The sequence below is a fragment of the Dryas octopetala genome, chromosome 5, assembly GCF_963921425.1.
Source record: "Dryas octopetala chromosome 5, drDryOcto1.1, whole genome shotgun sequence".
In the NCBI taxonomy this organism is placed as follows: Eukaryota; Viridiplantae; Streptophyta; class Magnoliopsida; order Rosales; family Rosaceae; genus Dryas; species Dryas octopetala.
The window spans coordinates 10,180,567-10,203,150 of NC_141370.1; the positions used below are offsets into that span (position 1 = coordinate 10,180,567).

Sequence of the window (22,584 nt, forward strand, 5' to 3'; positions counted from 1 at the left end):
TCAATTTGGGGTTTTCTGTTCTACTTACAATTGGCTCAAATCAATCACATAATCATGTAGAGGATGAAGATAGGATTAAAATGAATACCTGACTCGACCCATTTCACCATCAGGTTTGCCGGAGAATCGCCAAGAACGCCACCGGCTTTGTGGCTTTGATCCGCCGTTGTGGGTGGTCGTCGGCGTGAAAGGAAGACACCACAGTGCTCAGTACGTCGAGAGGGAGCTATTGGTGGTGGTCCAACGTCAAGATGTGGCTGGAAAACAGAGATTGCCGGCGAGGGTTAATTAATCTCGGTTTTCGCATCGTTTCTTCGTCGTCGGCAATCGGAGGCTAGGGGAAAAGAGATTGAGGAGGAGAAGAGGAAAAGTTGGAGACCAAGATCTCCAGCGTTGGCCGCTGAACGGCAGCGCACACGCTTAAGAAGGAGATCGGAGAAAGAGACAGAGGAGAGAGAAGAAAGAGAAATGAGAGACGCAACTGGGGAAAAATGAGAAGAAATTTCTGGCTTTTGGGTTTTAAAACCATAGGGTGCGAAATGACCATAATGCCCGCCAAACTCTCAAACCGTAACTCCAAATCACGTTCCGTTTGCGTCTACGCACTCGTGAGTTCGAGAACTTTCCAGATAATTTGATTTCCTAATTTTTATTGTTCCTCAACGGTTTACGTAAATAATTTAAAATACAAATAATTCACCAAAATTAACTCCGAGGCCCGAAAAACGTTCATTACAATTCTGTGAACTCGTCTCGAGTAACTTTATTTTCCCACAATCTCAAATCCATTTATTAACCTCCAAAATATCTCAAATAATTTCCAATGTCTCCAAATTAACATAATAAATATAAATAAATTACTTATTCTCCAAAATAATTTATAAAAAATTTCAAGGTCTCATAGGGGGTTCCGTATAACTTGGGACAAAAATGATTTATGGGGGGTTCAAAATAGAACCCCCAACTTGAGAGAAGATTGATTTATGGAAGGTTTTCAGAACAAAATCCCCAACTTGAGAGAAGATTGATTTATGGAGAGTTCAGAACAGAACCCCCAACTTGAGAGAAAAATGATTTATGGAGAGTTCTGTACTGAACCCCCAACTTGAGAGAAGATTGATTTATGGAGGGTTCAGAATAGAACCCTCAGCTACAATCTCGCAGTAAATCTCTCTTGGATTGAAAAAACAATAAAACATTCTTCTCTTTGTACTTTCTCCTTCAGCATTTCAGTCTTTTTTTCTATTTTCTAAATCCCTTTTCTGAAATTGCTCACCTTATTTTATAGGCAACATGAGAGCCTAAGAGATGAGGATATGATGAGATAACTCCTTATTTGAAATAAAACTGATCTTATCATAGGTTGATAACCTTCAATTCAAAATTGATAATTATCTCCTAATTATTCTTTAATATAGCATTCTCACATTTATCAACTTGTGCATTTCAAAATGTGAAGGTAATCCACATTATCCAATTTGTGGCACCAGCCACACACCTATGTGACGTGGGGCTCTATCCCCATTTTATTTCAATTGTTTTAATGGTTCAACAACTACTGATTAACACCCCGGTAGTCCACCACAACATGGGGTTTGAGTTGTTTGAGGTTGGCGATGTATGCTTCAACGACTTTGGAAATAGATTTTGAGTGGATTGAATATGTATTGATTTTCTGTATTGATAACTCGTTGTTTTTTATCCAATCATTAAACATATTAAGTGCTTGTAGTTGTTCAAAATTTGTCCTATTAAGGACCTGTTTGGTTCAAGTTTTGGAGGTTTGAAAATAAGAAATCAATTCTATTCTCATGTTTGGTAAGTACATGGAAGGGAAATCATTTCCTGGTCCAAGGGAAATGATTTCCCTTATTGGAGGGAAAATGAAACGCTTGATGGAGCTTGAGTTTTGTTTTCTTCCTCTTAGGGAAACATTTATTGCTTATTTTGTGGACTAAACTAACCCTGATATTACTTTTGTTTAATAAATAAGGGTATAATTGGAAAACTAGACCAATTTTATTTCTTATTCCTGCACAAACCAAACAATGGAATGAAATGAAAATAGAATTATTGGTTTATTTTCCCAACATTACCAAACGGGGGAATGATAATCTTACATTCTCTTCCCCCTAAAAAAGGAAAAGGAATTAATTTTCCAAAAAAATTAGACTAATCCTAAAGGTTTTGTGTATGTCTTATAGTCTAGTTTACTAGAAACATGCTACAGCGGCATTATTGGCCACGATGACCGGCCATATGGAATGGTAGTAAAATGATTGATCTTGCTAGCTTGTTACTCGATCTGCGACTTAATTATTATTAAGTATTGATGTCATACATTATATAGATATGTAGCACGTCCTATATATGGTATGAAAATAAAATGCGAAGGAATTTAGACATTCATTTCAAAACTAATTAGAAAGAGGAAGAGTAGCCCAAACCCTTATAAGCCTCACATTTTTTATGTGAGATCTTTCTTTCAACAAAATGGACCAGCTAACTATATATGGATTATGGACCTGCAGCCTATATGATGACATGCCTGCTATCCAGTTAATGATCACTGTTGATGCCAAAAATTAAGAGTCGATATGCATGTGAGGTGGATGGTCTTCCCTATCTTCCTTGCTTGGGTCCTCCTCGGGTTAAGGTGATCAAGCTTGAAGATTCTTTGCTAATGACATTTCCTAGATAAACAAGAACAAACTATCTCCAAAGAAGTACCGATATGATATCAGCTTGGTACTCTTCAATGATGAAGTTAGGCAAGTCTAAAAGGATTTTGACGGAGGTTTTGAATGTGTAAAAAGAGTTGAGATATATCCCTTGAAATGGTTATGAGCATGTTTTTTTATAGGCAAAGTAGAGGGGTGAGATATTTTACGTGTATGAAGATGTGAGTCATGGATGGTGCCACGTCCTCAATTATGAATAGTAATATGCACAATCACCATGAAAGGTACATTAAATGATAGAGAGAAACTTATCCACACCAGTGTCACTGAGGTGGTATCCCGGTGCAGAGAGAAGGTTAGGCAAAGGGTGGGTCCCACTGATGCCCACCCTCCTCTATGCACTAGAATGCCACCTCAGTGGCACGGTTGCAGACAAGTTTTTTTTTTTTTTTTTTTTAAATGATAACATACTAAATACAAGTCTCAACCTAAAGCATGTTTCAAGCAATAATGCGGATGTAGTGGGAATTGAGATCGAGGTTGTCCCATCAAACCTAAAACTATCATAATGGATCTTACACAATGTTGGAGCTACTCAAGGGTACGCGGTGAAGTAATATCTGAATGCTGCCTTAGGGCGTTTGGCAAGGTCGGCTCCTGCAGTCTACAGAGGGCTTGGGCCGACCCGATGGGAAGGGTGGACCATCTGAAGTATTTCACTTGTCCAGTCAGTGTTTTGACTAGTCAAAACGTTGACAAGTCAGAGTGCCAAGTAATTTACTAAACCTTAATCACGTGCAGTTCTGTCATTGGTCGACTTGGACTCAGTGAATTTATTCATAAACAATCAGTATTCAAGCTCGATCAGTACCTTAATATTCAATCAATATTCAAGCTAATACCTTTATATGTATGAGGGCGCCTACAAATAATGCCCTATTTTTTCTTGGACGAAAAAAATCGTATATTAATATATATATATATGTAAAGGATTTCGATATCCTTTATCGTGTGTTTGGATAGAAGAAAAAAAGTTGGGATTTCAAGAATTATACACGCTAATTACCTCGTTTGGCAACTCAAATATGGAAAAGTTGAAATTACGTGCGGGAAAAAGTGATGGAATTGAGGTTCTCGAATTCCAGATTTAAATTTCATCTAAATTGATAGAATTTTGTGAATTTCACACAAGCAGGAATTTTCACTTTCCTACACATCAAAGCTTTGATGTATTAGCACTGAGTTAAACATCCTGCTTTTCAATACTGCTCTCTATTTTTCTGTTTTTTGTAAACGCTCATCAGATTTGAGATTAGACTTTGAGCATCTCATTATATTTATGTTTTTTTTTTTTAATTCAAAACTTCAGAATAGGTTTCTGATCTTCGTACTTTCTGAATAGATTGTGTAATTTTTGTAGATTTCCAAATGGGTTTTGTGAAACTGAAATTTTTTCTTGTTTGAATTCGATACAGGTTCGGTTAATTTTGGGATTAGATAAATTGATATGAGTTAATTTGTATAAATTGATGTCGGTTATGCTTTTCCTGCTATTGATATGAGTTTTGGATGTTAACTTGTGTAGATTACATTTGGTGGTGTTGGCTCATACTGCCATTTTTATGGTTGTTGGTTCTTACAGTCATTTTTACGGTTGTTATTTGCTTTTGTTTCCTATTTAATTATGCTAGAAATGGACTCGTCACCGGTAGCGTCTCTCCTTCGGAGACTCCCGGAGAGAATCGAAGTTCCGAGCGAGGAGATCGATAAGTTCTTTGCCACAGCCGAGAAGTACGAGCAAAAGCACTTTACAGAGAAGTACACTTTGATTTTTTCAAGGACGTGCCTTTGGAGGGTCGGTATCAGTGGGTTCATTTGAAGCCATAAACACCAAGAAATGCATGTATATGTTCAGCACAAGAATTTTCTCCATTAAAATAGGGAGGCACCATTCTTTGTTTGTGAAGAGGCAAGCTTACTATTTAGTATTCTTTTGATTAATTGCTTTGGTAAACATATGTCTAGTAAATATCCAAGGAATTGTTTGCTTTTTTTCGTATGAGTTAGTAATAGCCTAATAGGTTAAATTTTTAACATAAACTTTATGAGTTATCCAAACAATAAAAATTGTAATTCCTATCATTTTTCAAATTCCGAATCCATGACATCCAAATAATAAAATTTGCAATTGATGAAATTTTAAATGATTGAATTATAAATTTCAGCATTTAAGAATTTTTATGAAATTTGAAATTACTTCATCCAAACACACTGTTATTGATTTTTCTGTGTTGATCTCGATCGTTATTATATATAATGAGAGGTCTTTTTGTTAAAATAAGATTTAAGAGTGATCTAATTTAAGGTTTTTTGTGTTCATTGATTGATCCTAAGAGAATATCGTATTCCCTATATGTATATCAAATGGTAATTAAACTGCTTAATTCTAGGTTTGCCTTCACCTGAACATTGATGATGTGTTTTATAAGCTTGGCAGCAGTATATTTTAATATTACTCCAAGCCATCGGCACCTGATTTGTCGATTTAAAGTTAAAGTTCAACTCTACAATCAACCAAATCACAAAGTTAAAACCAACTTAAGTAATTCTACCCCTTTATAAAGATAAATCTGTCGAAAAACTTGATAAAAAACTATGGTGGAAGCAAAGACGGTCGCTACAAGATGCGATCAACGGCCAATTTTAAAAAAATGACATCAAGGGATCGGCACCCTTGCCAATTGCTCAGCACTTGAAATTTGAAATTAAAAAAAATAAAGTGCGGTAATTTAGTTAGTGTTGATGCAAAAATTCGTAAGGGACATGCGACAACTTAAGGAGGATGATCTGACTGATTGGAAGCCTTGCTGGATGATGAAGTGGATGTGGATGTAGACTTGAGATCTTTCTGCACAAACACAAGATCAAGGAGAAGGACTGGTGTGGTACCAGCCAAATACGCTCCGATGATGAAGTCATTGAAGTGTATTTGAAGGTGTTTGAGTAAGAACAAGGAAGAACAAATGATGAACTTGAGAGAATAAGGAAGAACAAGGTAAGATCTTCTGGGTTTATTCTCAGCAAGTTGAGTGTATTTTGATAGGCCTTTTTGTGAGTAAAAATCTGAACCCTTTCCTTTGTGCATATAAGTGGGTTTATATAGACAAAAGAAGTAGTGAATGTTAAGTTACTTGCATGAGGATGAACTGCTGAGAAGAGGCCACGCATTTGGCCATGAACAGTAGCATGCACAGCTGCCCCTATCTTTGCATTCAATGTTGCATTGAATGCAAGTATGGAAGAACAAGTGGGATGCCCTCATAGTCATGGTTGTGAGCTGGAATGTCTCATCTGTCAGAAAGTCATGTCAGGTGCACTTGAGTATGACGGTTCGTCCCAATGTGATCTTCTTAGAATGGCAGTGGGAGGCCGAGCCGATCTGAACACATATGTCCTTATGTGTAGATGTGAAATCTATGTGTGATCAGATCGGACATGGACAAGTTGGCTGAGCCGATCAGGTAGATAGTGTAGTGATCCCTTCAAGTGGAAACCAGCTGTGATTATAATTTGAGAGGATGATCACCAAAGGCCGAGCCGAACCGTGTGTCCACTTCATTATGGATTTCTCCAAGTGTAGAGAAACGGTGTTGATTGGTTCGGATCGACAGGAGGCAGTTCCTAGGCCGAGCCGAACACATGTCATATGTGAATCTCCTATGTATGAGGCAGTAAGATGTGCCAAATTGGAAGAGTAGGGCATTGAGCTGAGTCGAACCAAGTGGTCGAGATAATTCAGTGATGACAAGATTGTCAAAGCAAGTCCGATCATGATTATTTGACCAAGCCAAAGTGATAAGACGATTGGGGTGGCTGACCATGTCAACCGTTGACTGGTCAAGATGTCACGTAGGATCTTTGAGGCGGTGGATTAGAATATCCGAGCCGAGCTAAATATATGACTTTGTAAATGTCTCATGTACAATGATCATCTCGTCTAGTTTGATCGACAAAATGATGATCTGGCCCGAGCCGAGCCAAGGTGAGTTGTACAATCGTCATCTCGTCTGGTCGAGCCGATCTGAGATGTACAATCATGGTCTCGTTTGGCCGAGCCGATCCGAGCTGTACAATCATGAACTCGTCTAGTCGAGTCGATCCGAGCTGAAGACTTTGGAAGTGATGTTTCAGGTTCTAATAGAATGTTTAATGGTTGAAATGTGACTGGAGAAAGATGATCTCCAGACCCGAGCCGAACTGATGGTATCCGAAAAAGATGATCTCTCGAATTTCTGGTAGATCCCAATGTCAATTCGGATCGGACATGGGTAACCCGAAGGTAAGAGCCGATCTCATATGTACATGTTGTTGGCATTGCTAAGCTGAGATGATGACATAGATGGCTGGGTCTGATCAAGTTGACCATTGAAAAGTCAAAGCAAAAATGGGACCTGGTGTGCCACATGTTGATCTGTGATTGACCATTGAATCTATGTGGATTTATCCACAAATAGTTAGCTTAGGATATTATTTAATTCAGTAGTGCTAGGTATACCACATTTTTATACCATAATTTCATACCACCTTATGTGGCAACTTACATGGCATTCATACATTGGATACTAAAAAATAAAAAGAAAAACCCAAAAAGAAAAAGAAAAACTCTGTCGAATAAAGTAATGACACGTGAGATGGTATAAGAATGTGGTATAAGAAATGTGGTAAGTATAGCATTATTCTATTTAATTATAGTTGTCACTTTTTTGTCGGAGTTTTTGTAGCATGCATATATATTAGCTTAGGATATTATAAGCATATGTTTATCTGTGATGGATGAAGTACTAGTACTGCACTTTAGGATTATGGGTTTTGGAAAAACTATATTCACTATCTCCTCCCAAAATTGTAGCTGTTAATCATGAAAGTCCAAGCAATTAACCACATGCATTTCTCTTAAACATCTCACCGAACACCTTATAATTAATTAAGCAGCTCCAATCACTCCGGCCACCTCTCGGATGCATTTCACTCGATCAGTGTCGTAACTCGTAAGCACAAATAAATTTGCTCTAAAACCACGTACATTTTAATTATCAGTACAAAATTAAACCACATCTGCATGAAGGGAATGCGAAGCAATTGGGCATTGTTCCATGCTCTTCATCCTAGCTACGTACTAAACAAAATTACTGTTAGTATAGTACGTATCAACTTGATCAGTCTGCCACATCAGCTTTAATTGCAGCAATCCATCAGTCAATGCACAGAAAAGCTTCTATATATGAGTCAAGCTAGTCTGGTCAAGTTAATATATATGCTCAGGTTAACTCGAGTTACACTATATAAGTTTATATAGTTTCAACTGTCACACAATAAATGGCTTACAGCTGACAAGTAATTTGTTTGTAAAGCAAGATTTGCCTCAGTTAATGTATACAAGCTTTCGTTTTAATCCATGTGATTGAGGTTACCTGAAAGTAGTTCAATATAATTTTATTTGTAAATAGCAACATGATTCAAAAATACGATCAATGGAGTATGAATTTTAACATTTATAAAGTACAACTTTAGAATATGAAGATTATCAAGGGAGTTTCACATAGTCCACCGGCCCTGTACTGTTTTTCTTGAAATTAATCATATATAATTATAATTAGCTAATTAGAATTAAGTTAATATGTGCACAACTAAGATCATCATTTGGGGTTAGTTGACAACTTAACTTAACATATCCTAAAATTTTCAGATAATAATCCCTAAGTCTACTCTCCATTCCCCAATTTTACACTACCTTATCTAATGTTTTTCAATGTTGAAAAGATTCACCCCTATTTTTAAAAATGATAAATAAGCCTATGTTGTAACATGGGGCGCTAAGGCTACAACGTTGAGTACTCGGTATGTCATTTATTATTATTTTTTTCTCAATGTGTCATTTATTATTATTATTTTTTACTTGACAGATTGCCACTGTCAAATTGTAACAAATAATAATAACTATTGTTATTGTTGAAATTAAATATGATGGATGTCACTCCATAAGCTTGAATTTTGTGTTTTATGTTGATTTATTAATTTTTTACATGTTTATATAAGAAAAACACATAAAGTACATATATTTATAAGTACAAATTTTTTTTTGCCTCCTATAAGTATGATTTTTATGTAACTTTTTAATTGTCATTGTTGCATAGTGGCCATGTAATGGTTGATAGTGCCCAACAATAACATTAATGTTTTAAAAAAAAGCGTTGAGCGCTTGACTCATTAAAAAGTGTACCAATCTATCATTGTAAAGCGTGTGGGATGGTCAGTTAGACTATTTTTATTTTGAACTAAAAAGAAAACCCTAAAATTTTCTAGATATTTAAGTATCATATATATATTCATCAAACTCTATTTTAGTATTTGTAACCAAAAGAGAAAAAATATATCATTCTTATACTTTAAGCAGGATTGGGTTGCATGGGCTTAGACGCAGGCATCAACGAAAGCAAACATGTAGAATGCATACAACTTCAAGATAAAGAGTTCAAAATGAAATTTTGTTCCGTCAAGTGTACGTGCTAGACACTTTAAGAGAATATGTTAGTCTTATGTGTGATAAGATGTCCTATGCCCGAGACGCACAAGGTATATTGGTTTTTGAAAGGCCTAGGCCCAAACTAACAGACTTTCGTCATCACCATCATGGAAAAACATCTAATACCCTATCTCAAGGAGATTATTCCCCAATTTCCAAGTAACAAACTCCTTCTTCATTCCTACTCTCCTCGTTCTCTTGAGATAGTATGCCAAGCGAAGAGGATCCTCAGGCAAGCATAATGGACGAGTCGCAAACCTCAACAGGTTCATATCTAGGTCATCAGACAAGTGTCGACCTCTTGTTCAGCTGCTGAAGAAGAATACCACATTTGAGTGGACGTCTGACTGCGAAGAAGCCTTTCAAACCCTTAAAAAAGACCTCGGTAAGCCTATTATGATATCCACGCCGGTCCCCATGGGGTCATAGGTCTATACTTAGCAACGACATGTATAGTCCTCAATTAGCTTTGTCCTATTCCGCTAGGACAAGGGACAAGAGAAGCCGGTCTACTTCACCAGTAAGACCTTATTGGACACATAGATGAGGTACTCTAAGGTTGAGAAAGTGGCATTCGCCCTTATCTATTCAACAAGGAGGCTCCGGAATGGGTTTAATTTCGTACCGTCATCGGCGCATGCAATAGGAGTGATCACAGAATATCCGCTAAAGAGCATCCTTGGCAAGACTGAGTTGTCTGGAAGAGTAGCAAAGTGGGTTGTTCAGCTAGGCGAGTTCAACATTCGATACGAACCACAAACAACAAAAAAAGGTCAAGCACACTAGCTAGCTTCCTGGCGAATTTCCCTGTAGAATCAGACATTAGGGGCGACTATTCCATAGATGACGAGCTGTCCTCTATGGCCAACGTAGAGAAAATAACTCCAAACAAGCTCACCTCAGAGGTGAGAACCAAACAAATTGAAGATTATCCTAGGCTATTAGGGGCAACCTCCAAAACCTGTTTTCTCAGAGTTCAGTGTGAAGATTGTTCGTTGATGGCTCGTCGATTAAAAGCGAATATGGTATTGTGTTTTTCTAATAACACTAGAAAACGCTAAGACCGAGAAAGCAATAAAGTTGGGCTTGGAGGCCTAAAACAACGAGGCTGAGAGTACAAAGAAAGGAGTCATCTCTGGATTCTTAGATTTATTTCGTGTAGTATGTCAGGCTTTTAATCTATCTAGATTTGACATCCTAGTATACATCAATTGAAAAAAACCTGAACAGTCTTAAGTCAACTGAACTCCATTGTTTTGGTTTGTTTTGTGTGAATATTAATAAGAATTTTTTTTTTTTTCTGTTAGTAGAGTTTGATAAATTTTACTTTAATTCATATAATTTTAATTGTACCAATAATGTAGTTTCTTAATAGTTACAATTCCAAGACACGTGCATAATTTTTTCAATTTAATCAACAAAAATAATATGTGACGTGCACAATTAGGGGTGTTTTTAATAGTGACAATGAAGTTAAACCACCTAAAAGTTTAAAATACCCTTCCTCGTGTGTTTCACATGCTATTTTCGAATAGCAAAATTAACAAAATTATGCATGTATGCGTCATCAAATTGCAAACATAAGAAAACTACTTGAACAAAATTACCACAGTTCAAATTAAAAAGATCAAAATGAAACTTAATTCAAATTACAGGGATCGATTACTTGGCTATATTAATATATCAATTTTTTAAAAAAAGATTTCAGAGTTAAATAATTGGTATTGCAAAAGACAGTCTACCATAAGAAGCTGAAGCACCCGACTAGAGCAGAACTGGACCTCCTTCTCAACCGACGGTCCAGATTCCACATAAAACCCTCCCATCGCAAAAACACAAAACTCTTCTTTCTCTCCTCCTCTGCCTGCAAAATCCATCAATCAATCAATCAATTATCATCATCAGCATGTGTTACGCTCAGCAACCACCCTTCTCCCGGGGCAACCCGACCCGATCGCCCGACGACGACAACGCGGTGGCGGTGGAAGACCTGCGCGGCCGCCTAGCCGAGACGGAGGCGCGGCTGGCGCGAGCCAGGGCTCGGGAAGCCGAGCTCACCCGCCGCCTCGAGGAGATGAAACGCTTCGTTTCGGTCATGGAGATCCTCGAAACTTACCTCAAACGACGCTTCCGCGAGCAACAACAATACGTAGCTCGCCTCTTCTCTCTCTCTGACTCTCCCCTGAAAAAACGTAAATAAAAAGCTGCACATATAAGTCATTGCTCATTTCATCAAACACTTTCTGTTCATATAGCCTTTTTTTTTTTTTTTTCAATATTTTTTTATTTTAGGTTTAATTTTCTTGGTTCTGGATTTGATTATGCGGTCCTGTTTATGCTTGCTGTTGATGAAATAACAATCAATGTTATGCAGATTATTCATAGCAAAAGAGAATTACTTTAGAGTGTTACAAGTATTCGTAATTGAGGAATAGTTATGGTGGGTTATTACTTATTAGCCTCCTGTGATGGATGGTTGTGTAAATGAGGATGTGAATGTTTTTGGCCAGTGATGAAATCAGTTATCAAAGACACCAAATTTCGGGACTGAATGGCTTTTTAAGCCTTGCTGACACATTCTGCAATTCTGAGGCATTGCTCTGTGCACTTTATATGTTAATGCTGTTTGTCATTTGTACCAATGAGGATGTGAAATTGTGAATGTTTTTCTTTGAGTTGGGTGTTTGATGTGGGAAGTAACTTAGGATTAGATTCTGCCCATCCAGGAAAAAAGCAATTAAGGGAGAGAAGTAGTTGATTTGCTGCTGTCGAATTGTATTAGCATTACCGATTTCTTTTTCAGGCATTCTCTTTTTGGTAGACTGGTACAGTCATTGACTCATTTCTGTGTTGTTTTTAGTCAAGTTGGATTTGTGTGCATAATGCTCAAGTATGTGTTTGGGATCATTTTGTTAGTGATTACCAGTTAGGGCCCCTTTTGACAACATTTTTGTTTTTGGTTTTCAGTTTCTTTTAGATAAAGAGATAGAAGGAAAGATGAAAGACGGGAGATGTGAGGAAGAAATGAGAAAGAATGCAAACAACTAAACCTACAAAAAAAAAAAAAATCCCTATTTGAAACTGTTCTCAGTGTTAGTTTTTTGTTTTCATTTTATGAATTCATTCGATATTCATCATCTCATCCTTCCCTCACATCTATCACTTCTCTTCTCACCATCCTATCATTCTTCATTCTCTATCTTTAGTTAAAATTAAAAAGCAAAAATAAAAATGTTACCAAATGGGGCCCTTAGTTAACCCCAATCTAGTAGTGTGGCTCGACTAAAGCGTGGATTTATTGCATTTTATATTTTGGATCCATGATGGTTTCTGCCAATTTGAGGAGTTGTTATTTATGCTGAATTGAGGAGAGAAAGGGTAGTCTTGAATCAAGCTTCAATGGAGGGCTCTTCATCAAGAGTTGTAGGTACATGTTTTAACCCAACTATGAACACATGTTATGGATTGAAAAGAGATGTTTTTCTCTTCTTATTATTAATATTTGTGTTCTTAGAAAGGAGAGAAGATTGGTTGGCATCTTCTAAAGGGACGGGAACAGCCTTCGGGCTTACTTGTACCAACACAATCGGTTATGGCTGCCAACCCTTTGTGATGGATTGAAATGGGCTTGGTTGAATGGAGAAATCTAACATACTAACGTTAGATTAGTTGAGCTTTTCAAAGTTGTGAGGTTACCCCTCATTATGAAGAAGTGAATTGAGAACTAGGTTCAGGTATGCAAAGCACTGCTGAAACTTCATAAAGTGAAACTCAGGGAGATTAATGATTGTCTATTTGTTACAGGAAGAACTTATTACTGAAAAATTTTGTTCAACATTATCATAATTGGATAATAGATCATGACAGTGAAGGTTGAAATGTTATTATATCTGAATACTCTAAGCTATCTTCCAAATGATGCTCAGCACAGCGAAAATAGTCTGTTGTGATTGCTTTAATTTATGAAATAATACTAAGCTAGGGTTATTAGGGGAATTTTGAAATGGAACATTTTAAGATAGACCTTGGAATCTACTATCTAAATCTGTCCTTGTTGTTAACAAGTTCCTCTCTTTTTCTGCATTGTGTTGTAATTATCAATTGGCATCACCCACATCACTCATACTTCCCATTCATTGTTAGAAAACAATGCTCAAAGACTTGGTCTACTAGTTTAGAGTTAGAGGAAAAATATATGGTCCTCTATCACGAGGACTCTTTGCCCTAGTAGTCAAGTAGTCTGTTCTTTGTTACGATTAGATGAAGTAGAATGCCTGGCCAAATGGGTTCAACTTTGCCTCTGACTCGCAGATCCTGACCAAAATGAGAAGATGGGTGGGATTTAAATCATATTTGAGCAGATTTCTGAACGAAGTAATCTGAAATTAGTATTTTGTTCTTGAAAATCCAAATACAGCGAAACTGAAATAATTTTGTGGCATTCTTGCTAGTTGCTACTTCAGCAGGATAAAACACTCTCTGCTTGTTTGAAATGTGGTATTGTTGTGCCGTTGCTTAATTTTTGGTGGAAATATGACTACCCAAATGGTTTTGAAGAGCATAATGTTGTGGGCTTAATTTCAATCTGGGTTTGCCGTGGTCACTAATCCTGGATTTTGGAATAATTCCCCTTCTTTTCTTTTGTTGTCAGTGAATTCAAAGAACCAAAAGGTTTAACTTTCTCTTCTTTAAGCTACTTGCGGTTAATTATGCCCTTGTTGGCCAAAGTGACTTTTTGGTTGGCCAATCACTTGGTCCACTTTCCATTTTTCTGATTAGGGAGTTGGTGCCATGGAAAATTGAAGGGGAAAAGAGGGATATGCAATCTAACTTGCTCATTTTTAATGTGAGATTTCTCATTTAAGGGTAAATAAGAGATTTCTTGTAATTCGACATTATGTAGGATTTGAACTAATTTCACATTGTAATTCGACGATCAAAACTATTTATTTTTTAAGTCTCATTTTAAAGATCAATTGTGTGAAAAATTAAATAGGTCATAAATCATTATGCTCGTCAATTTATTTAATCAAAATTAAATATATTAATTATTTTTTATTTGTCTAATTTTTTAGATAAATGTTCTTTGAATAGAGATCTATAAAATAAAGGGATAAAATCTAATTACTCATTAAAAGCTTCTATGATTCTTCTATTTCACGACAACCCTCTAGTTTATGCAGTGGTAATGATTAAACCAATGACCACCCAATTCAGCGTTATCTGGTATCTTGCAATCACAAACATTGATTGCTTTGAAAATTGGATAAAGAAGGCTTTTATTTGCACACAAAAACTTGCTCAATTCACCCTTCTTACTCAAAATTTTATCATTCTTTATGTTTCACCCGCCCTTTTTTATTTTTTATTTTATTTTTGTTTTGAAATTGGGAGAGGGATTTCGAACTAGGAACCTTTATAATGTTTTGAAAAAAATTTATTTTCATTACAACTTGCTAAGTTATATGGGGAGGACAAAGATTGAACTCTTGCTATTGTGCTTTGAAAATATACATACCAACTCAGGAAGAGACCTAAAAAAGAAGGAACCAAAGAAATTAAGAAATAGACTTGCCAATAATTTCTCTTATTGCAACTGAAAAGAAAACTAATTGAAGATAGTAAAGATGATGCGATAAAGTATGCATACAGATCTTGCCAATTACCTCTTTTGCCACTGGTGGCAGTTCAGAAAGTCAATTATTTGTATCAAGCCTCAAACCAAAAGCTAAATCATCTCTTAATTGTATTTAAGTTAGAAATTGCATTTACTAAACATCTTTAATTGTTTTAAACTAGAAGAAAGTCCATGTGAATGTGACGGAATGAGCATCGCTTTCTGTGTTCTTTTTCATACCCAATCAACTCTCTAAAATATCAGTTGGGGACCATTTAGCTCCATCTTCCAAAATATCAGTTGGATGGCATGTTGTTGTTGCTGTTCTTTTTTTTCTTTTTTTCTTTTTTCTAATGTAGAGAAACAAGAAAACTATGAAAGAGACCTAACCCCAAAATCTCTAAGAATTTTTCCCTATCTTTAATAAAATTTGAAGAAGTATAGAGATGTTACGAATAAAATGAAAAAATATAAAAGCAAAAAAGCTAGTTGATAAGTTTTAGCTCAAAGGAGAATGTTATTATTAGTCGTTCACAAATATATACGTAATTATCAATTCTTAATTAACGTGAATTTCATAATAAATTTCACACTATTCAATACTGAAACTCGCACGCACGAGAATATTAATATATTTATTTTTGTATAAGTAATTAACAACTATTTATTGGTGTGAATTTCATAATAAATTTTACGGTAATTAGTTGTGAAGTTTAAACGAGAATTTTAACATTGGATGTTCATTGACTATAAACGATTAACAACCGTTAATTGGCATGCATTTCACAGTAACTTCCACACTAATTAAGTTGATACATGTTATGTAGAAGATTTTTGTTTTGTTCCTTAGCTCAAATGATACATATTCATTATAATTGAATTTGAAACGGCTTCATCCTTTTGAGGCTTTGTCCACTTGCTAATGCCACATAATACAATTTTCTCTCAACGGCCAAAAACAGGGACGTTTCAGTAATTTCAGCAAACAAAGCAAGCAAAAGCTGAAAGCAACCAGCGAGCGGCAACGCAATAGATCAAAAGAAGACAGTAATAAGAAGATGCCTCAAGTCTCAAGTCTCAAAGGCTCAAAGCTCACTCACTCTCACACTTATCTCCACCACCAGTCGGTGCAACAAGTCCCCCATTTGCTCACATCATTACATATTTGATTTGCACACATCGAAATAATGCTCTCCTCACCCTTTCACACCTTTTCCTAATGCCAACAACTCCAACTCATTCTTTCTTGCTTTGCTTTTACTCTCCCTTTCCCTCTTCCTCTTTTAATATTGTTGTATTTTTCTTTCACGTGTTTATTAGTTTGCTGAGCTTTTTGGTGTTGTTCTCTTGCGAGGAGCTGAGTTGAGCTGTTTGAAGCTTGTTTTCCTTGAAAAAACTGGTACCCAATTCAGAAGGAGCTTAAATGGAAACTGGGTCGAGCTCAGAGTTCGTAAACAAGGCTGGGAGAGGGAGGGGTGGTGCAGAAGTAGGCTCTGTTCAACCCAAGATCTCGGCCTTTGTGCCAAGGAAGGATTGTGATCCAAGAGAGCTGAGATCTTGGGCAAAGAGAACTGGGTTTGTCTCTAATTTCTCAGGGGAGACAGGTACTAGTGGCAGTGAGAAGAATGATAGTGCTGGGTTTGGGTTGGAGAGGGGTCTTGGTAGGAGAAATGGCGGCGGGTCGTCTCCGAAAATCGAGATCGATCCGGTTCTGGGTCGGACTAAGCCCAGTAGAGGGGTTGAGATTGAGCCAGATACTGGGGTTGGACATGGAGGGGTGAGGAGTGAGAGTGATGAAACAGTGAGGGGTGAGAATAAGAGGAGGAGGAGAACTGAAAATGAAACTGTTTTGGCTGCTAAAGATGACGAGGGAAGAGTTGATATTAATGGAGATGAGAATGGGAATGGGAGTGGGCATGGAGCTAGAGCAGTTGCTTCGGCAGCCGAGCCGAAGAAAACTGACGGGAAAGATGAAAGAGATGTGGAAATTAATTTTTATCCGGATGGTGAAGAACTTGTTCATGGAGGGTGGCGTAGACCGTCTGAAATGAAGATTGGATTGAGAGAAAATCCGGGTTTCGGTTAGTAAACTTACATTCTTGTCATATTAATTTGTTTACTGGTCTTTGTGTATGACTGTATGCTGTTGCAATTGCTATTTTGTTTGCCATGGTTGTATCATGTATGGTTAAGTTGTAGTCATTATTTTAGGCAAGATATAAGCAGGAAGGCAAAGCATAAACTTTATAAGGGGGAAAATCATAGAGAAAGAACACAAGCTTGCAATGCACCCTACTATTCCTTTTCCAGAGAATGAATAATTACCTGAAAGGTTGCTTTCAACATTGAGATTTGAATAAGATTCCGACCCTGAACTTCTAGAGCCAGAGCTTGAAGCGGTTGTGCAAGTTCGCGTCATATTGTTGGCAAGTTCGGTTCACAATCCTTCCTTGGCACAAGCTAAAAAAAATGCTTTGGTCTTGGAATAGATTGATTGATTATCTCTCGATTTAGTTAGTAGCGAAAAGGCATTCTTATTACTTAATTAATAACTTAGAAAGAATGACTTGACATTTTTGAGTCTTGTTGGAATATGTCACAACAGAGTAGTAGTTTTTTCCTTATCATCTGGTTGTTTTTAATTGCAGTCCCACTGATTTATTACGGTCTGCAGCACTATTTATCATTGACTGGCTCGCTTATATTCATCCCTCTGATCATTGTACCAGCCATGGGTGGAACAGACGTAAGCATGTGTTTCCTGCATTCTTTTACGTCTTGCAATTTAAACAGATACTCACTGTATATTTAATTGTATAAAATGATCGTAGAAGGATACCGCCACAGTGATTTCAACAATGCTGCTGGTTTCTGGCATTACAACAATACTGCACTCTTACTTTGGAACCCGACTTCCGTTAGTTCAAGGAAGTTCATTTGTATATTTGGCACCGGCATTAGTTATCATGAATGCCCAGGAATATCGAAACCTAACAGAACATGTAAGTTCAGTAGAAAAACTAATGGTTAAGACTTACGACTTATGATTCTATCAACTGTAAGCTCCTCGATATTTGTAAAAATATCCTGGAATGTTGTAACATCCAGGTAAAGTTTTCTACATTTTGAAATTAATAGCTTTTTACCACATATTTAAGGAATTGAAAATGGCACCCTTTCAAAATAGAACCTCTATTATTAACATGTTAAAAGTATCAGGGAACTCATAGTTTCGATGTTTAATAATTCTTATTTAACTGCAGAAATTTAGGCATATAATGAGAGAACTGCAAGGAGCTATAATTGTTGGTTCGATATTTCAAAGCTTCCTGGGATTTAGTGGTTTAATGTCTTTTTTGCTGAGGTAACCCAAGAGATTGCTTGTAAAATTTTCATATTGCCTATATTTCAATGCTTATTGAAAATAAACATGATATATATTTCCTCAAAGAACGGATACTTGGATGCATTGGTTCTTCTCCCAATCCTGCTGGCTTGATGCTATATACATAGAATTTCTTTTCTTTCGCTTTAATTACAACAATGTAATATAGCACCCTTTTGGAGAAACATTTTTGCATCTTTGACTTGTTTAATCATGCCATGGATCTGTAGCAAAGAGAATTCTGATGAGACTACTGGAAAGAATATATCCTTTTTTCCATGTGTATATATCAGGGAACCCAATATATTAGCACCTTCATATTGATTTGATAGCACATTGTTGGTTGATAAATCAAATCGCAGTTGCACTTATAGCTGCATCAGCAGGCCTTAGTGCATTTGATATGGTTAATATTTCTGAAATATTTATTTTAAACTGAAAAATTTATTGTCAAAAGCTATAATGGTGTCGACTGTGGTATTATTGGTTTGTGCTCATATAAGTTATACCATTCTCTTTCTGATCTGTATGATAACATGTTGCAGATTGATAAACCCCATTGTTGTTGCACCAACTGTTGCCGCAGTAGGTTTGGCGTTTTTTAGTTTTGGCTTTCCTCAGGCTGGTAGTTGTGTGGAAATCAGCGTTCCACAGATACTTTTGGTTCTTATATTCACCCTGGTAAGTGATTATTTTGTAATTAGGCCTATGCAGCCTTTGCTATACATCATTGGCTGTCTTAAAGAAGTCTTTCACATTTTGTCTTCTTAATTCAGTAAATGCTCTTGCAAAGTGTTAAAAAGATTATAATTTATTTGTTTTTGTTTCTTTGCTTTTAGTACCTACGAGGGATATCCATCTTTGGGCATCGCTTTTTTCGGATTTATGCAGTATGTATCTACCTTTGAACATGTTGGCTCATTTAAAGATATATTTATTCATTAAATTAGATATTGTTGTTGTTTGGACCTCTTGAAGATTTCAATGTTTCCTATGTGTAACCAAACCTTATCCTATCCTTTCCCTACTCTTCCTGTGGGATAAAGAACCACTACTATCCACATGTGTTGTGCCTTCATGGGAAGTTGAACTCCCAACCTTTTTGAAGAGAGGCCCTATATACTATCTAAGGTTTGGCTCTTTGGGGCACGATTAATCATCTGAATTCATATGTTTTCTCAACTCCTTGCTGGAAAATTTTGTTACTATATCTCATGATGATGACCATCAATTATTGGACTTTAGGATTGTCTTGTCAGTCAATGATTGCCTGACATGCTAAATTCTCAATAAAAGATGCATTTACAGTTTATAGGACTGAAAACCTAACGAAGAGACAAACCTCCAAACCTCCAATGAGAACCCTCCCTTAAACCCTCCCCGGGCAAAACAAGGGAAAATATTTACCTTTTTAATATGAAAGTATGAAGAAATGAAAAAAGAAAAAAAGAAGAAATTTTATCATTAAAATTCATTATGTTAATTTCTTTCTAGTTGTTGATAGCACCCATTTATTATTATTATTATTATTATTATTATTATTATTTTACATATGCATATCGTGACTTCATTGATCTTGCCATCATTTTCTCATTTCAGGTTCCTTTGAGCGTTATGATCATATGGACTTATGCATTCTTTTTGACAGCCGGCGGAGCATACGATTACAAAGGCTGCAGTCCTGATGTACCTAGTTCAAATATCTTAATAGATGCATGTAGAAGGCATGCATATACTATGAAACATTGCAGGACTGATGCTTCAAATGCATGGAGAACTGCTGCATGGGTCAGGATTCCCTACCCTTTACAGTGGGGTATCCCTATCTTCCATTTCAGGACTTCCATTATCATGATCTTTGTGTCGCTCGTTGCATCAGTGGATTCGGTAGGTGGCTTATAATGCCACTGCAACTGAAAATAAGTTATAAATATGATGTCACATGCTTGTGTATGTGCACACACCAGCGCTGCTTGTGTCATGTTATTGATGATCATATAAATTATAAACTGCTTAAATGCTAAAATGCTAAAATGCCTCGTTTCCCAATAGGAGATTAGTAAGACAACCTTCAATAATGGTATGACTTCCTTCTGAGGTGAAGGCTTCTAATTGCGTAATTTCTACAAAGAATAATGTGATAATATAGCACCCAAGAGGCCAACCTCATGTTATTAATGTTAAGATATTTATATCTGTACTTTTAAGGCAGTGAATGAACATAAGGAATCACCAGCATGACACTGATACATATGGTGAAAAAATTTGTCCAGGTTGGAACATACCACACTGCATCTGTGCGAATTAATTTGAAGCCTCCAACCCCAGGAATTGTCAGCAGAGGGATTGCATTGGAGGGTTTTTGCAGTATATTGGCCGCACTTTGGGGTTCAGGTACTGGGTCAACAACCTTGACAGAAAATTTGCATACGATTGATGTGACAAAGGTGGCAAGTCGAAGGGTTGTGGAACTTGGAGCAGTTTTCTTAATCTTCTTCTCAGTCATAGGTAAAGTACAACAAAACATCAACAAAAACCAAAAATAAGTTTGAAGTGCTGTCAAAAGTTCAAAGTAATATTATGACACATGTTGGATACTATCATATTCAACAATTTGTAAATATATTATTAGGTCCTAATTATTCCATACGCAGTTTGCAATGGATATTTGGTTGTTGTTGACTGATATGGTTGGCTTATAGATGACCCTTAGTGGATCTTTCAGGATAAATTTTTTTTAATAAGATGTTTTGGTGTCACCATTGTGTTTGATAGGAAAAGTGGGTGCCATTCTTGCCTCTATACCGCTGGCCTTGGCTGCTTCTGTACTCTGCTTCACTTGGGCGCTTGTTGTGGCATTGGGTCTCTCAACCTTGCAGTATAGTCAAGCAGCAAGTTTTAGGAACATAATGATAGTTGGTGTTTCATTGTTCCTTGGTTTTTCTATACCTGCGTATTTTCAACAGTATCAACCTGAATCCACCTTCATACTGCCTAGCTATTTTGTTCCTTATGCAGCAGCATCTAATGGACCAGTCCACACCGGCACTAAACAAGTAAGAAAGCTATTTCATTTTTGCTTCCTTTAGGGTTTTAAATGCGCATATACATGCTATTCTTGAGATACCATCACATGGAAAATTTCCTGCTGACTTGATTATCAAGAAACCTGAAACTTGGTGAGCTCAGATATTAGAAGTTACCAATGAACAGTTACTGTTGCTGAAGATGGTTAAAATCATATTTATGGATTAATTTTCTACTATGCAGATAAAGATGATCATAATATGAAATACTAGGAGTCAAGGGTCCAAGTTTGTAACATGCATCATGCATCGTGCATGTCTGTACAGATTCAAATGAGCACTCCATTTTGTTTATGTCCTCTTATGTTAGATATGAGCTAATCTGTTGCTTTAATTTCTGACAGCTTGACTTTGCTATAAATGGACTCATGTCTTTGAACATGGTGGTGACATTTCTGATAGCAGTTGTACTGGAAAACACTGTCCCAGGCAGCCGGCAGGAACGAGGGGTGTATATATGGTCGCTTCCGGAAGACATTAAAACCGATCCATCCTTGCTTGAAGATTATTCCTTGCCAAGGAAAGTTTCCAGACATTGTTGCCGGTTAAAATGTCTGGGTGTGTGATATTTAGTAGACTACAGTACAGTATGAGCTTATAGTAGTGTGAAAATGCAAGGACACTTCTTACTTTTTGGGGTCACTGAAGATTGGATACAGTAAAGCTCGAGTGAAGCGAAATAATAATCACATGATATATATGTATACATAGCAATAGCTACCTACACCAAATTGGAATTGTCCTACAATTACCAGTTAGAGAATAGTTTGCAATCAATTATTGTGATTCCAAATTGTACAATTACTGGAAAAAAGTTTGTGAGGGCTACAAATTTGCTCTTTGTAATCTATAAAGTCATCATATAACTATTAATCCTAAATCAAAATTTATTAGAACTGACTCTTGCATTAGTGGAAGAATTACTATCTGAATTCTGCAAGTTAAAAGGCATGTGCTGTTGCCAATTGCCATTGCGGAAATATTAATGTCTTGGCTTCTCTCCTCTTCAGTTGTATCCTATCGTCTCATGAAAAGATGATCCCTCTTGTTTGTTGCATGTTTACTGCATCAAACTACATAAAAGTTTACTATAACCGACTCATTAATCATAATTAGTGAAGGAATTATTATACTACCCTGCACTTCGCTAGTTCGTGCCAAGTAAAATCAAAATTTAACTCCACTAAGAAACATGTATGATGTATTGCTCTCTTACGGCCTATTTGGGAGTT

The 22,584-nt window shown here is 36.6% G+C and overlaps 2 protein-coding genes and 2 non-coding genes across 5 annotated transcripts; all 4 read left to right on the forward strand.

The window, feature by feature from the left end:
• The first annotated feature begins 11,097 nt into the window (after window positions 1-11,097).
• Window positions 11,098-13,153, forward strand: LOC147284155 (protein SKIP34). Of its 2 annotated transcripts, XR_015122414.1 has the most exons (3): window positions 11,098-11,456; window positions 12,232-12,691; window positions 12,779-13,153. XR_015122414.1 is itself a non-coding variant. In XM_086245051.1 (2 exons), the coding sequence occupies exons 1-2, from the start codon at window positions 11,171-11,173 to the stop codon at window positions 12,243-12,245; spliced, it is 300 nt and encodes a 99-aa protein (XP_086101177.1). In that variant the 5' UTR covers window positions 11,098-11,170; the 3' UTR covers window positions 12,246-13,153. The 2 variants fall into 2 exon arrangements, 1 of the variants encoding a protein (XP_086101177.1); XM_086245051.1 differs by having other exon boundaries at window positions 12,232-13,153.
• On the forward strand, window positions 11,768-11,860 carry LOC147284156 (small nucleolar RNA SNORD96 family). The gene has a single exon (XR_015122696.1). It is a non-coding gene; the product is annotated as a small nucleolar RNA SNORD96 family (small nucleolar RNA).
• On the forward strand, window positions 12,769-12,875 carry LOC147284157 (U6atac minor spliceosomal RNA). The gene has a single exon (XR_015122736.1). It is a non-coding gene; the product is annotated as a U6atac minor spliceosomal RNA (small nuclear RNA).
• A 2,811-nt stretch (window positions 13,154-15,964) lies between the features above and the next one.
• On the forward strand, window positions 15,965-22,248 carry LOC147284158 (Xanthine/uracil permease family protein). Its single transcript, XM_086243690.1, has 10 exons — window positions 15,965-16,962; window positions 17,530-17,627; window positions 17,713-17,883; window positions 18,145-18,245; window positions 18,812-18,947; window positions 19,106-19,156; window positions 19,866-20,153; window positions 20,540-20,774; window positions 21,042-21,322; window positions 21,697-22,248. Exons 1-10 carry the CDS (start codon window positions 16,305-16,307, stop codon window positions 21,916-21,918), a joined length of 2,241 nt encoding a protein of 746 aa, XP_086099816.1. The 5' UTR covers window positions 15,965-16,304; the 3' UTR covers window positions 21,919-22,248.
• Window positions 22,249-22,584: the final 336 nt, after the last annotated feature.

Coding starts and splice junctions, on each gene's coding strand:
- LOC147284158 (XM_086243690.1), top strand. CDS start 16,305: ATGGAAACTGGGTCGAGCTCAGAGTTCGTAAACAAGGCTGGGAGAGGG. Junction 18,246..18,811: donor TTAATGTCTTTTTTGCTGAG/GTAACCCAAGAG, acceptor AACATGTTGCAG/ATTGATAAACCCCATTGTTG. Junction 20,775..21,041: donor AATCTTCTTCTCAGTCATAG/GTAAAGTACAAC, acceptor TGTGTTTGATAG/GAAAAGTGGGTGCCATTCTT.
- LOC147284155 (XM_086245051.1), top strand. CDS start 11,171: ATGTGTTACGCTCAGCAACCACCCTTCTCCCGGGGCAACCCGACCCGA.